At 32.3% G+C, this 13,890-nt stretch overlaps 1 protein-coding gene across 5 annotated transcripts in view; it reads left to right on the forward strand.

Moving 5' to 3' along the window:
• LOC125066193 (muscle-specific protein 300 kDa) overlaps window positions 1–13,890 on the forward strand; it is a 178,171-nt gene that overhangs the window by 126,681 nt on the left and 37,600 nt on the right. For 4 of the 5 annotated variants that reach the window (XM_047674164.1, XM_047674162.1, XM_047674165.1 and 1 more), the window contains 2 exons: window positions 136–8,868; window positions 10,224–10,334. In XM_047674164.1, coding sequence (XP_047530120.1) covers window positions 136–8,868; window positions 10,224–10,334 — 8,844 coding nt within the window. The remainder of the gene's footprint in view (window positions 1–135; window positions 8,869–10,223; window positions 10,335–13,890) is intronic. The other variant, XM_047674166.1, reaches the window with a different exon arrangement.

Below are 13,890 nucleotides of genomic sequence, written 5' to 3' on the forward strand. Positions count from 1 at the left end.
TTATCGTTTACAAAATATACGTATTCGACATCGCAACAATCTTCGTTTCCTTTCATTAACCTCAGCTTCCATCGCTCGAAATCCTGAGCTAGCGAACCCACTCTAAATCATGTATTGTCCGTACTTGCGTATCAGGAGGTCGGGCGGCGAATCGAAGAGCTGACTCGGTGCATCTACGAGATCGACCCGTACTTCGCCATGCCGACGGGTGACGAGGACCCGGCCGCCACTCTGGCCATGCTCGTGTGTAGCGCCGACAGCGCGCGCGCCAACCGCCGGCCACGCTCACCCGAGCGGCGGTCGCGCGCGCTCGCCCCACCCACCGTGCCCGCCTGGCTGCCGGGCGGCACCACCTACGCCGAGATAGTGAAAGGTCACGGATCGCGCTCCGCCTCACCAGCTGACCGCCCTGCGAGCGCTCAACGGCTCCTCACGCGCAGAATGCGATATGAGCCGATAGAAACGCGAGAGCGCTCCCGGTCAGGAGACGCGAGTTCCGATGACAAGAATCAGAGTGAAATTATCAGTGTGGTGCAACCTCGCTCTCCTACCGATTACCCGGTCGAGTCTTGTGAGCCGAAAGGCATCAGTGAGATCGTGTGCGAAATAAGTGAGTGCGATCTGATCGCCAGTGATGCAAATGTTGTATATGTCACCGAAACGAGTGAATTGCACGACTATTACTCTGGGCAGCCTGAAAAATATGAAGATAGTGAAATGAAACTAATATCACAGGAATCTCCTCAGACCGAATCAAGTTCAATAGAGATATCGGCCAAGGAATGTAAAGCACATGATTTGTCCTATGCGGAAATTCTAGCCCTAGGATTACGCAAACAAGTAAAGACGCAAAGTATCGTCTCCATGGCAAAACCACAAGTTGCACAAGTCGAAATGGTAAAAGAAATTGTCGTTGAAGTGGAAAAATGTCCATCTGTACCTTATGAAGCAAAAGTTCAGACAAAGGATTCGTTGAAAACAAAAATTGATAGGCCAGAGAGACCATCTCAACGAAGTCGATCTAGAGATATGCCTAGGCAACGTAGAGCTCCCGAAAAACGTCCTACAAAGGCTCATGATGTGCAAATGTTAAAAAAGAAGAAATTGTCGAAAAAAGTAATAGAAGTTCAAGACTTTGATGATACTGCAGATGTTTTGGAAATAGATAAACCTTCTGCTGAACTACAATTTTCGAAAATTTCGGAAGAAATTATATATAAAAAATATGAAGATAAGTCCCATCAGACTATAAAAGATTGTGTAAAAGAAACTGATGATACAAATGTAGAACATTTAACAACACACACAGACAATGTACAAGAAACCGAACAAAAGAGAACTAAAAAGAAACAAAAACCAAAAAAAACAAAAAGTGCAGAAGATGAGATCGAAAAAGCACTTAAAGAAATTGAAGAATCAGATAAACATAAAAAGAAAAGAGTCAAAGACTTACGAGATAAGAGCAAAGATGCCATGGATAATAAAGATATATCATATACTTCTACAACGCATGAATTAAAAGTAGAGCCTAAAGAAACTGATATATCTAATAAAAATAAGAAAAAGAAAACTCAGAAAAGTTTGCAAGAAAAGTTGAAGAAACACTTACTATCTGAAACGGAAACAGTTGAAAGTGAAGATAAATCTCTGAAACATACTAAACAGAAAATCTTGCAAGATTGTGAAAAAGATTTGACCGCAGGCGTTATTTCAGAAATATTAAAATCTTCACATATGTCTGAAAGCCTATTAGAAAAAGATAAAACTTCGGATACTTCTAAGATAGACGACTTAAAATCTGACGTAATTAATAAGGAAAACTTACTTCTTAACACCTCAGTCGATATCAACGTCTCGGAACATAAATCTAAACATGATGATTTAATAAAATCAGACGATAAGCAATCAACATCACAAACTGATTTTGATGTTATTCCTTCAAAGACTTCTGAAAACGTATCTTTGTATGAAGAAGAAAATGATACATCTAATATTGAAATCGAAACAATAAAACAAAAGAAGAAGAAGAAAAACAAAAAGAATGATGCTTCATTACGAGAAAATATAACTGAAGAAATAAAAACTTTTTCTCAAATCGGAGACGTTCATAAAACATTTAATGTTATTGAAAAGCAATTAAGCGAAACTGATAATTTAACGGTGGTTGATAATTTTATCGCAACTGTAGAAGAGAAACAACTAAGTGGTGTTGTTCCTACAGTAGAAAATTTAATGGAACATAAGAGGAAACCAAAGTCAAAAAAATTAAACAAACAATCAGAACCAGAAGTATCTATGGTAGAAACGGAAAAGGAATCTGAAACATTGATTATGGACGAGCAATCATGCAAAGATACTAAATCTAACAAAAAGAAATCTAAGAGCAAAAAAATCAAGTCTACGGTTGATGATGAAATAGATGCAGCACTAAAAGAAATTGAGCAAAAAGATAAATCTAAAAAAGAAAAAGGACATAGATCTAAAGAAATAAAAAATGATCCCGCTATAGATCAGCAGCCTAAAAAGACTGGCGCTGAGACTATAAATACGTCAGATTTTACACAGCACGTGGAAGCTAATAACTCTAACCTTGTTACCAAGAATGTACCAGATGCTGTAAAAAGCAGCATTATAACGATGGACTGGAATACATTAATGGCAGAAGAAGACAAAATCACAGAATCTGCTATTGAACCAATAAATGAACCTGATCAAGAGTGCAAAATCTCAAGCAGATCCGTAACACACGTTGCGTCTGAAGTAACTATTTTACAAGAAATATCAAATCCTCTTAAAGATAAAAATGATAAACTCGAAGACCATGTGTCTTCTGATATAACTGTACAACCAGACGAAGATAAAGGCTTAGGCAAAGCAAACGAATCGTTAGCAGGAAATATTGAAACTATAGCTACATCTATTAGTGAACAAAATAATAATGATAAATTCTTTTCAACTGATGCACAGAAAGAGCGTTCAGTAAATGTTGTTGAAGAAACAACTGTATATAAACCAGTTGATCAAGAACTAGAAACACGTAAAATTTATCTTATTACTCACGAAGAGAAAAGGCTACCTCCTATTAGAACTGTTAAAGTGTTCAATAGCAAATGTAATTCCTTAGAAGAAACATCTTTGGAAGAAAACAAGGATGCAAATATACCAACATGTCTCAGTGCAGATGAAAATAAATCGATTGATAAAACATGCAACTTTAATAAAGATGTAATTGAATCAATGTCAGAAGCTAAAAATATAGAATCGGTTAGTGATTCACTGACTGATAAAATAATTGTGAAAGAACAAAGTCTTAACGAATCAGTCAAAGAAATGCATGACGTGGATAATTTGGTAAAACATGACTATAAATCAGAAGATGTTACTTCAAAAAGTGTTTCATTGAACCTTCACGGAGATGTTAGAAGTGCAGGATTAATGGAAAATATTAAAACTAATACAACTGATGAGTTAAACCAAACAAAAATGATGTATGAAAATGTTGAGGAAGATGGATCACAAGACATTGTCGAACAAATCATATTTGGATCCGTACAAGAACGCAAAAGGCATGTTGAAAATACTAAAGGAACCCCTTTTATTGAATTGTATGCAGAAATTAAGCCTTATGCAATTGGTCTTGACTATCAAATTTTGGAGTACAATTACTATGAATTTGTTTTAAATGAACAAAATAAACAGAAGTTAGAGCTTAAAGAGTTACAAACCACAAGCTCAGAAACTGAAAGATCACAATTGTTAAACCATGAACAGCCTAGCGAGCTTTCTGCTTTAAGTATAGATGTTAACGATGACGTTGAAAGTAGTTTATACGTTCCGTCCCAACAAAATAATATGTCATGCTCGAACTACCAAGAATTACAAAATTCAAAACATCAATATGCACTTTTGCTAACTGATAATTCATCAGTAAAATCTCTTGAACAATCTAATAATGCAGAAATTTCGCACGAAGAAAGTGATAAAATTGATAAACCAAAAGAAAATACAAGAGTTATTAACATGATATCCGAACAACTAAGATACAACTATCAAGAAATTACTGATGGTGAAAATTTATTAGGAAAAATTAAATCAAAAGAAATGCGTAATATTAAGGAAACAGTAGAAGGAGCAGAACTTGATTTAAATAAAAAAGAAACAGAAAAAATAGAAGTTGTTGTATGTGATAGTAATGTTGTTGCTCATGAACGTAACGATGACGTTATAAGTAATTTACAAAATGATAATGCTATAACAAAACTTACATGTCAAGTATTTGAACCACTGCATCAAAACTACCAAAATATTGCTGATGCGGAAAATTTACTTGGCTTAACAAAGGCACATGGAATTGTTCAAAATGCAGAAATAAAATTCCCTGGAAACGAAATGACAAGAAATTATGTTCCTGTCCAGGAACCACGACAGAGTTATCAAGAAATTGCTGACGCAGAAAATATTTTTGGAATAATAAAATCACGCGAACAAAGTCCAGCTGTAAATGAACCAGTAAAAAAATTAAATAATAATATTAACGAATTATTACTTAATCTAAGCCATCAACACGAAATTCCAAGACATAATTATCAAGAACTAGTAGACGCAGAACGATTATTAGTGACCATCCAAATTAATAAATTACACGACACAACCGAAAAAGCTGACTTAAAACAGGATTTAGAACAGTCTGTAGTTACAAGTGATAAGCCTTTGCCTGAGTACAAAATTTGTGAAACTACAAAGCCTAAATCTTTATCAACGGAAAAATATTTCACAGTGGACACAGCTGTTTTCAACTACCACGAATTAAAAGATGCTGAGATGTTATTAGCAACAAGTACTGAAACTACTGTAGATTCGGAAATTAAATCATCCGAATTAAATGTATATCCTTATGGAATACAGGATCAAGAATGCACTAAAGTATTGGAAGATAAGGAACTAGTTGTGTCTAAAAGCAAATCATCTAATATATATCAAAAAACTTTGTCTCAAGAAAAAGAAGACAGTAATGTCGAGGAAGTTTCAAGAATATGTGTGGATGAGTCTGCAACTAATGCAGTTAGTAAAGAAATACCAAAAAATAATGAAGGAATTGTAAACGAAGATACAGTTTTTGAACAGATAATTCAAGAAAAGATTATAGCAGAAAAAACAGACATCGAAAATATTATAGATGTCGTTTCCCATGATAGTCCTAAAACACCAAAAGAAATTACGGATTCACTTGTGCCCATGGTTTATGGTGTTAAGACTAATATAGAAGAGACATTACAAGTAAAGGAGACACCAACTACTATTGATACAGTATTGGCCATTGATGATGATGATGATGATGATGATGACGAATTTGTTTTGGTAGATATGGTAGGAGACAAACCACAATCTTGCTTGTTGATTTCTGATAAAAAAATAGATTTTGAAAAAGGAAATTCTTCAGAATTAGTTGAGGACGCCATTAAATTGATCGATGAAACAATTGAAGACGTTACAATATTAACTAGTACTCTTGATAATGTGGTTCAGGAGAGTCCAATATCTGATAAAAATGCCGCTTTTGAAATATTTGAGGACAAAAAATTAAGTTCAGTTGAGACTTTAAAGAATCTTGAAACAGCAGTTGATATTGAAGCTGATTATGAAATAGTTCCAGAAGCTAGCACAGTGCAACAAGAAGAACAATTTTCGCAAATATTTACTGATATGAAAAAACACTCTGAACCTGACTCTATCTCGGCTGCATTCATTGAAGTCGAAAAAAGTAGTGCTTTGCCCGAATCTAAATGTTTTACTTCTCAATCTGACGATACGCAATACCCACCTTATGATATAAAAAGTACGGATTCTAATATTAAAATAAAATCTGCATTAGAGCCTAATACTAAAACAATAAGCGATGATTCTACTAAAAATGATACTAATGTTACGGAAACCTTGATTCGTTCTGAAAAATCTCCTATTCACAGTTTGCATGATCTACTTCCTGAAATTGATTCCATTCCTGAATTTAAACCCTCCTACTCGAACACTGTTCTGTACTCAAATTTATCAGCTGATGCACCGGAATTCACCCCTTCTTATATGTATCAATCCACTGATGCAACTGTATCTAAAAATAAATCACCTGATACCATTGAGCAAGATAATAGTTCTAAACAACCAGAACAAGGAAATAAATCTACAGAATCAATACTTTTACGTTCAGAAGATACTGTGGTGTCTGCTAGTATTACGTATTCATCAGTTTTAGCCAAAACTCCAAAAGATCTAAAGGAATCCAATATGCCTGAAAAAGAAAATTTACAAGGCATAATCAAAGATGAAACTATAGTTCTTCAAGAAGAACATGTTGAAACAAAATCAAAACGAAGTAAGAAAAAGAAAAAGGAAGATAAAAAGAATTTCCCTAGAGCACAAAGCACTGAGAAAGATCAACAGCAGACCCCTAGTGAGATGGCACCTACTTTGGAGCCAGTCAATGTTTGGGCTAAGGCAGCAGAAGAGGGTAAATCGTATGCAGAAGTTGTAGCTGAAGGTATAATAATATTAGAACAAAAAGAACCAGAAATAATTCAACCTGCATTTGAAGAACCTATTCAATCTATTATAAAATCAAATGAAAGTAATGTTATGGAAGTAGACGAAGAAACCTTAAAAAATAATGATGAAAATCTTAGTTCCTGGGCTAAAATAGTAGCAAGTAGTAGACCATCACCTGATAGAACACCGAAACCAGAAACTAAACAACAAAAAATAATTCAAACACATGAATACAAAGCACCTGTTATATTAGTTGACGAATCTGATACCGATTTTCATACATCGGATTTACAAGTGGATGCAGAAGGGTTCATTAAAGTGGATAGAAATAGAAGATCAAGATCAAGATCCAGGGAGTGTCGTTCAACGTCAGTTACAAGAGTGCCTACACAAAAAACAATTGCTCGCGATAAGTCCGAAAATAGATTTGATGCATTGACGAGTACTTTAAAACCGGAAGATGAAAACATTCAGAGTAGTTTGTCAGATGATGAAAAAGAATCTTTAACAAAAGAAAGAAAAAGTCGTCCAACAAAAGCTAAAGAAGAAAAAGTCAATCCTCCGTCAAAAATGTCTTTAAGCACATCAGATGAAGAAAAACCGTCAGTAAAAAAAGATATTAAGAAACGATCACCAAAATCGAGAGAAAAATCAAATAAGTCAATAGAAAATATGGATATTCAATTAGAAGATAATGTAGAAGAATCTCAGACTTTAAAAGAATCTCCCGAAAAACATAAGAAAAGTAAGAAAAAGAAGAAGGACAGGAAACCAGAAAACAAATCATCTTCTACTGACATAACAGTTACATCATCTTCTACAGAAAAGAGTTCAACAAAACATGATCATAAAGATCAACGCCACAGAGTTGTAAAAACTCCAGTATCGACGCCTGAATCTCAGCAAACACCTATTAAAGATAGATTATATTCAGAAGCTCAGTTTTGGAAAGTTGGTCCAAGTGAGTTAGAGTTAAGCAATTTAGCTGAGAGTTTAACAATTGAAGTTACTGAGGGCAATTTTGAAGAGGCGCAATTCACTCTTAGTGAAAATTCTTCTAAAAATATTCGTAATGATGATGATCTTATTTTTAAAGATACTGAGGTTTCTAATAAAAATATTGGTTCAAAGGAAAATAACTCCAAAGAGAGAGGAGACTTTGAAATTCAAACACCTATCGTAGAAGAAAATATTTCTGATGAGCAATCGCTTGAAAGTAAAATAGCAGACATACAGCGAGAAATCGAAGAAATGTTATTGCCAGAAAATGATAACTCCGTTACGAGTGATGAAATTCCTATAGAATTATTGGAAGCAAACCCACTTTCTGAAGATTTACATGATGAAATACTCGATAATATGAGTCCTCTTTTAGCTTCTTCCGAGTCAGACGATTTGTTACCGCACCCAAAATCAACAAAGATTGACGATCGCGCTTATTCATCTAATGATCAGCATGTTAGTGTCAGCATGATCGATGCAGTATTTTGTGATTCCGATTCAGTTAAAACATTGTCAGAAGAAAATCAGGAAGATATTACACGACAACACCAATTTAATAAAAATACTTTCAATGTTGAAGAACAGGAAGTTCAGTTGTGTGTAGAGCCGGAAGTCACAAAAACCGAAATATTTGACGTAGTAACAACAGATATATGTACTCCAACTTTAACTGACACCGACACATTATCTACTAACAATGTATCCAATTTCATCACTAACAACTTATCACATCTAAAATCAGATGAATTGCTGTGTAATAAATTCGCGATAGATGACGCTGAAAAACTTCTCGCTGAACAAAACACAAAGCTTAATTCAGACGATAATTTGGTTTCCAAAAATAAATGTGCTAACTTAGAATCAAATCTTAAAAACGATAACTCATTTTGGCCTGAGAAATATATTTATCACGATGCTGAATGTCAGTACTTTATTTCAATATCAAATAAAAATAAGACGTCTAATAATATTCCGAGTGATATATCAATAAATGATCAAAATGATAAAGATCGTGATCCTAATGGTAGGTCTGGTCATTCTTCTGATACAGAAGAAAAGGATTCGCGTCAGTCTAGTTTGCCTTACGATTCTAACTATATTTCCATGGACCTTCCGGGAGGAATATGTAGTTGGAAAGATCACAGTTCTTATTTGAGCATAGAAACGCCTACTGATTCTTTGTTGAATCCGTCATACGAAAACACCACTCAAATAGATGTCGACATACCAGAGGATACACTAACAGCCCTTTCCCTCGAGACCGTTACCCCACCCACACCCACACAGGAGGAGCCCAAAGAAGAAAGAATCCGGAAGGCAGCCAAGGTGACTGAGCTACAGTCGTATTGTAAAACATTACACTTATTAATTTATGTTTGGCATGATATTCTCACAAAATTCTTAATTTCACTTTTTACGAAAATTTGTATTGTATATTGTCGTCTGCCAAATCTGCCGATCGTCTTGTAGTTGCAATTTTTTGGCCATCACTTTTAAGCTTTCTTTGAGTTTACGCATTTTAAAATAATTTATAGTTTCTGAAGTATATTGTATTTGAAATCTAGTCATGTCTAGTCGGATTAATATAATTAACAGTCATTGATATTATATACTCAATTTATTGTAATGAAATAAACGTTCTAATAAAAGGTGTGCAAGTATTGTTTTATTTCATTAACTATATATTTTCACATATGAGGTAATCATTGACCCGCAATATAAATTTGATAGTCAACATTTTGACTTCTACAAGACGAACGATAGTAATGACGCTTTCATTGTATTTTAGATGCTTTATTTTGGGCTTAAAATTATTCAGTCAAAACAGATTATACTTACGTTTCTAATATCTATTTGACGGATTGCCAATTATATTATTGGAATCGATCCTATATTGTGGATAACTTTGTGGATGAGAATCAACACAAAAGCAAACTTAAGCCAGTAAAATGAAAAGAAAACGAATGAGGTACAAGTTTGAATGATTTTAATTTTGTGTAAGTTTGCAACTTTGTTTGTTTTATTAATTATTTTGCCGAAATTGTTTCGATTTTGTTGCCTTTATTATTAGAAAAAACAGCTTTTCCACTTGCATATTTAGTAAAAGTCTTTTGTTTCGTGATTGCTACATTTGTTTTCATGTATTTGAATATTGGAAAAGTGTATTGTTCATTTGTTTCGTATAGATTTATTGTGGAATGTACTTCAGTTTTAAGCCTAAATTCTCGATGTTGTAACAGAATGATTTCCACGAATGCTAAAACGTGTACAAAGCATGTCATGCCAATCAATTACAAATTAATTGTTGTTTTTATTTGATGTTTTTGTTGTTGCTGTTTCAAAACCGATTTTGGGAATTCATTGACTTATCATTACTTTATATTGGATTATTTTTGTTAGAACATATGAATCGAATATAAAAATTAACAGTTCCTGACATCGGTTTTTATATATTTGGAATGCTATATGACTTTTCACCCTTTCCCCAGAATGCTTGCAACTTAACAGATAAATAGATTTTGAAATAATTTAAATGAATTTTATTCATTCGAGCTAAATAAAAAAAGTAAAATATTGATATAGTGCTTAAAAATCGAAATAGTTTATTTCAAAATCTATTTTCGCCTTACTCAGTAGACAGATGTGCACTAAGTGTGGCTAATATAGAGGTGTGTTCTCAGGATGACTTATCTAACGATATTGAAACGCTGCTCGAGGAAGTCAAAATTGTGCAAGCGAATCTATCCGATCTTCCGGACGAAAGCCTTGACGCTATGGAGGAAGGACTTCGGGTAAGTTACATTATCACTGTAAATATAACATTAATTAATTTCGAAATCATCAACGGTTATGCGCAACCATCAATCGAAAAAAGTCCATCTTTATTTAAAATCGAATGTTATCGTTCATCTTTTGATTCTCCGTCTTGAGTCTCTTTTGATCTGTCATAAGTCTGTATTTTCTTTGTAATTATGACAAAGCAAACGTACTTTATCTGAATGTAGAACGAGCATTGACTTTCTGAAACGTTCGGTAGCTACACTATTCTTGGACTCGCTATTTGGGTCTCGTCTAAATGTTTCTGAATTCTGATGTAACATATTTTACAGTATTGTTATATATTATAAATTATACAGATGTAAATGTTAACTCGGATCTACCCAATTAAAATTTATAATGCGTTCATGATATCAGAGTTTAAATATTCAAACCGATTTTTACGTATGATTCATCATTCGATTTATTAAATACCAAGTGTTTGAGATATTGTAGTTATAAATCTTTCTGTAAAATTTCATATTTAGGTGTTATGAATTCTGTATATTTTTAGAGAAATTTGAACATTGCTGTTTAAACATTTTCGTTATCCATCATGCTATTCACTCGAAGCCTCAATGTAAACAAAACTAGAATTCACATTGTTACGTCAGTGACTTAAATAACCGTCTACGTACATTCCTACATCATCGTCTGTTTTAAATACGTTTTAATTTATGTCCGGTTTTATGACCACATTTGTTTTTAAATCTTTAAACGTTATAGCTATTGGTTTTATTGAGACAATTTCAAATGCAGCTGGTTGATGCTATGTTCGTTTCGTATTAATGAATAATCATGAATACTTAACAGTATTGCTATTTATACATTTTAATATAATCACCCCAAGGATATTTTCTTTGTGATTCAAGTATCTAATATTTATATTATTAAATAAAAACAAAATTAGAAACACTTAAAATATCAATAAATATAATAAACTTAGTTAAAAGACAAAATGCGTGCACTAATAGAAATAAAAAATATATAAAACTACAACAATTTATTTAAGTTAAACTTGAATTAGTTCAAAAATTGGCTGCATTATTGTTCTAGTGATTTGCCAGATAAGATTATCATTGAACCCCACACCAGCAGATCTGTATCATGTTGCATATATATATAATGAAATACTTTATAAAAATGATTCTTAAAAAAAATCACTAAAAATGAGACGTCTATTTATAATTTCCTAATATGTCCTTGAAATCAAAAGGGATAGAGTAAGCAGGTTTTGAACGCAGTCTTCTCAATTTGGTTAAACAATACACAGATAATAATAACAATGTATCAAAAATAATTGTGAGATAAAGCACCATTGAAGTGACATTTATCACCTTCATGTGCATTTTACTCATAATATGATGTCACCGTTTTCGAGTTACGACAGCGTTAAATATATGAATGTTGTGTTTGGCACCATTCAGTAGGGCACTAGTTCGCGATACTTACAACTAGCTCCCGAATCGAATAAACGAAAAATCGACCGAATATTATATATTCGATTTAAATTAATTAAATTATCGATTACGAATCGTGAGTGCTGTACAAGATTGTGAAGTAAGTGAAATAATTAAATTAAAATCAATAAAATTCTCGGCCGTTTTCAGCTGTGTTTTATATTGGAATTTTAATTATTTTATAATTTAAAGTGTACTTAATCTTAATGAAGCGTTAATTTTCTGTTCAGTTATAAAAACAATAACGAAAATAAACGTATAATTAAAAATCAGGAGGTAATGTGAGTATTAAGTTGAATGTAGGAAACAAATGTTCGAAGTGATTTTCCGAAAAATAATAATATAATAAAATAATTGTTATACTACGGTAATAAAAAAGATTAACATTATTATTAATGAAACATTTTAGTTAACTTTCAAATTTAATGTTTGCACAAAAAAACTTAAGTGAATTTTAAATGTTTTAAAATTGTAACCTAGAATAATACTTATTTACAAATTATAACACATTGAAATAAGACAACATTAAATTATAACACGTTTAATTTAATAATAACAGAGTTTCTTGTTGATTCTTTCGATATTATCTATCTCTACACTTAGTCAATACTGTACTAAAATTCGAAGAATAGGTATGTTAAATTACGGCCTATGGGATTACTGCTAATTTCAATGATACATATTTTGAAAAACTACATCGAAGAAAACATGCAGTTTCTCTGAAACTTAAAAACAAAATGAACTTGTGCGTGACAAATATAATTATTTATTAATACTGAAATCTAATCAATTTATTAAGTTAAAAGTTTCATTTAAAAGTTAATCTACTATGATGGTAAGAGCATACTTAATGTAGTAAATGCAAATGTTTTATTAAAGCATTTTGTAAAAAGTAAAGATGTTATTAAGGCAAATGGTACGTGACTAAATGATGAGATTGAATAAATGATATAAGTAATTATAGGAATGATATCATACCCAATATAACCTAGGAACAATTGCGGCACGTAATAATATCTTCAATGGGAAACAATTAGTAATGAATGATTAAATTCATAAATAATATCCTTTTAGAAATGATTTTAAGGAAAGGTCAAATATTTGTCGAAACTAAGATGATGAATAATTGTTTTAAGACTACGACCATTTTGGAAAAAGTTTAGAGTATTAGTGTATGAAATTATTTTTTATGAACGGTTAGGTTTCCCTTATTATTTTGTGCGGCGAAATTGTTTTGTACTTAACATATTTTATTGGCCATTAAAAGGTATCTGCAGCTTAATTAATTTAGAAGAAACTTCAAACAACGCATTTATGGTCCATTTTTTATTTCAAAAGTTGGCAAGAATTAAAAAAAAATTCAAGATTTTTTATCTGTTGTAGACATACATACTGATAAAGAGTAAAGGCTTTAGTAAAGATTCGTTTTGCTAATTAAAATGAATTACGCAAATTTTTTAAAAAAAATGTTAACTTTATAAAGCTTGGGGTGATTAGTTTATTTTTCTATTATTGAAGAAATGTCACCTTCTCTATAATAATTAATATTGCAGCTATAATTATGTATGTATATAGTTATTAAGTATAAACAGCTGATTTTGCAATCTTCATCTGAATTTAAATATCTTAAAATAGATCAGTGACACCATTATTCATCGCAATGTCTCAATAAGATAATACAACAAGAAATAATAGCAATAGTTTTTACGTCAGCCTGACAAACATTTGTTTTTTTTTTATGTATTACTAGCTCAACTTGAGGCTTTACTTTAAATTTATAAAAATATACCGATAGTACATAAATCGTGATCTCCAATTTTTCCCTTTCGAGGGGTGAATTCAAAATGGCCTTACCCAGGACTCAAACTATCTTCACGCCAAATTTCATCTAAATTGGTTTAGCGTTTAAAGCGTGAAGAGGTAACTTACAGAGTTACAAAGTTACTTTCGCATTTATAATATTAGTATAAATATGTTTTTCTGTTTACACTGATCTGAGCTATCTTTTATGTAAATTACTTGAACAATGAATGTTGTGTTATTTATCAACGATATTATCTTTATTTCATAA

This window comes from Vanessa atalanta, chromosome 9 (genome assembly GCF_905147765.1).
Source record: "Vanessa atalanta chromosome 9, ilVanAtal1.2, whole genome shotgun sequence".
Taxonomy (NCBI): Eukaryota; Metazoa; Arthropoda; class Insecta; order Lepidoptera; family Nymphalidae; genus Vanessa; species Vanessa atalanta.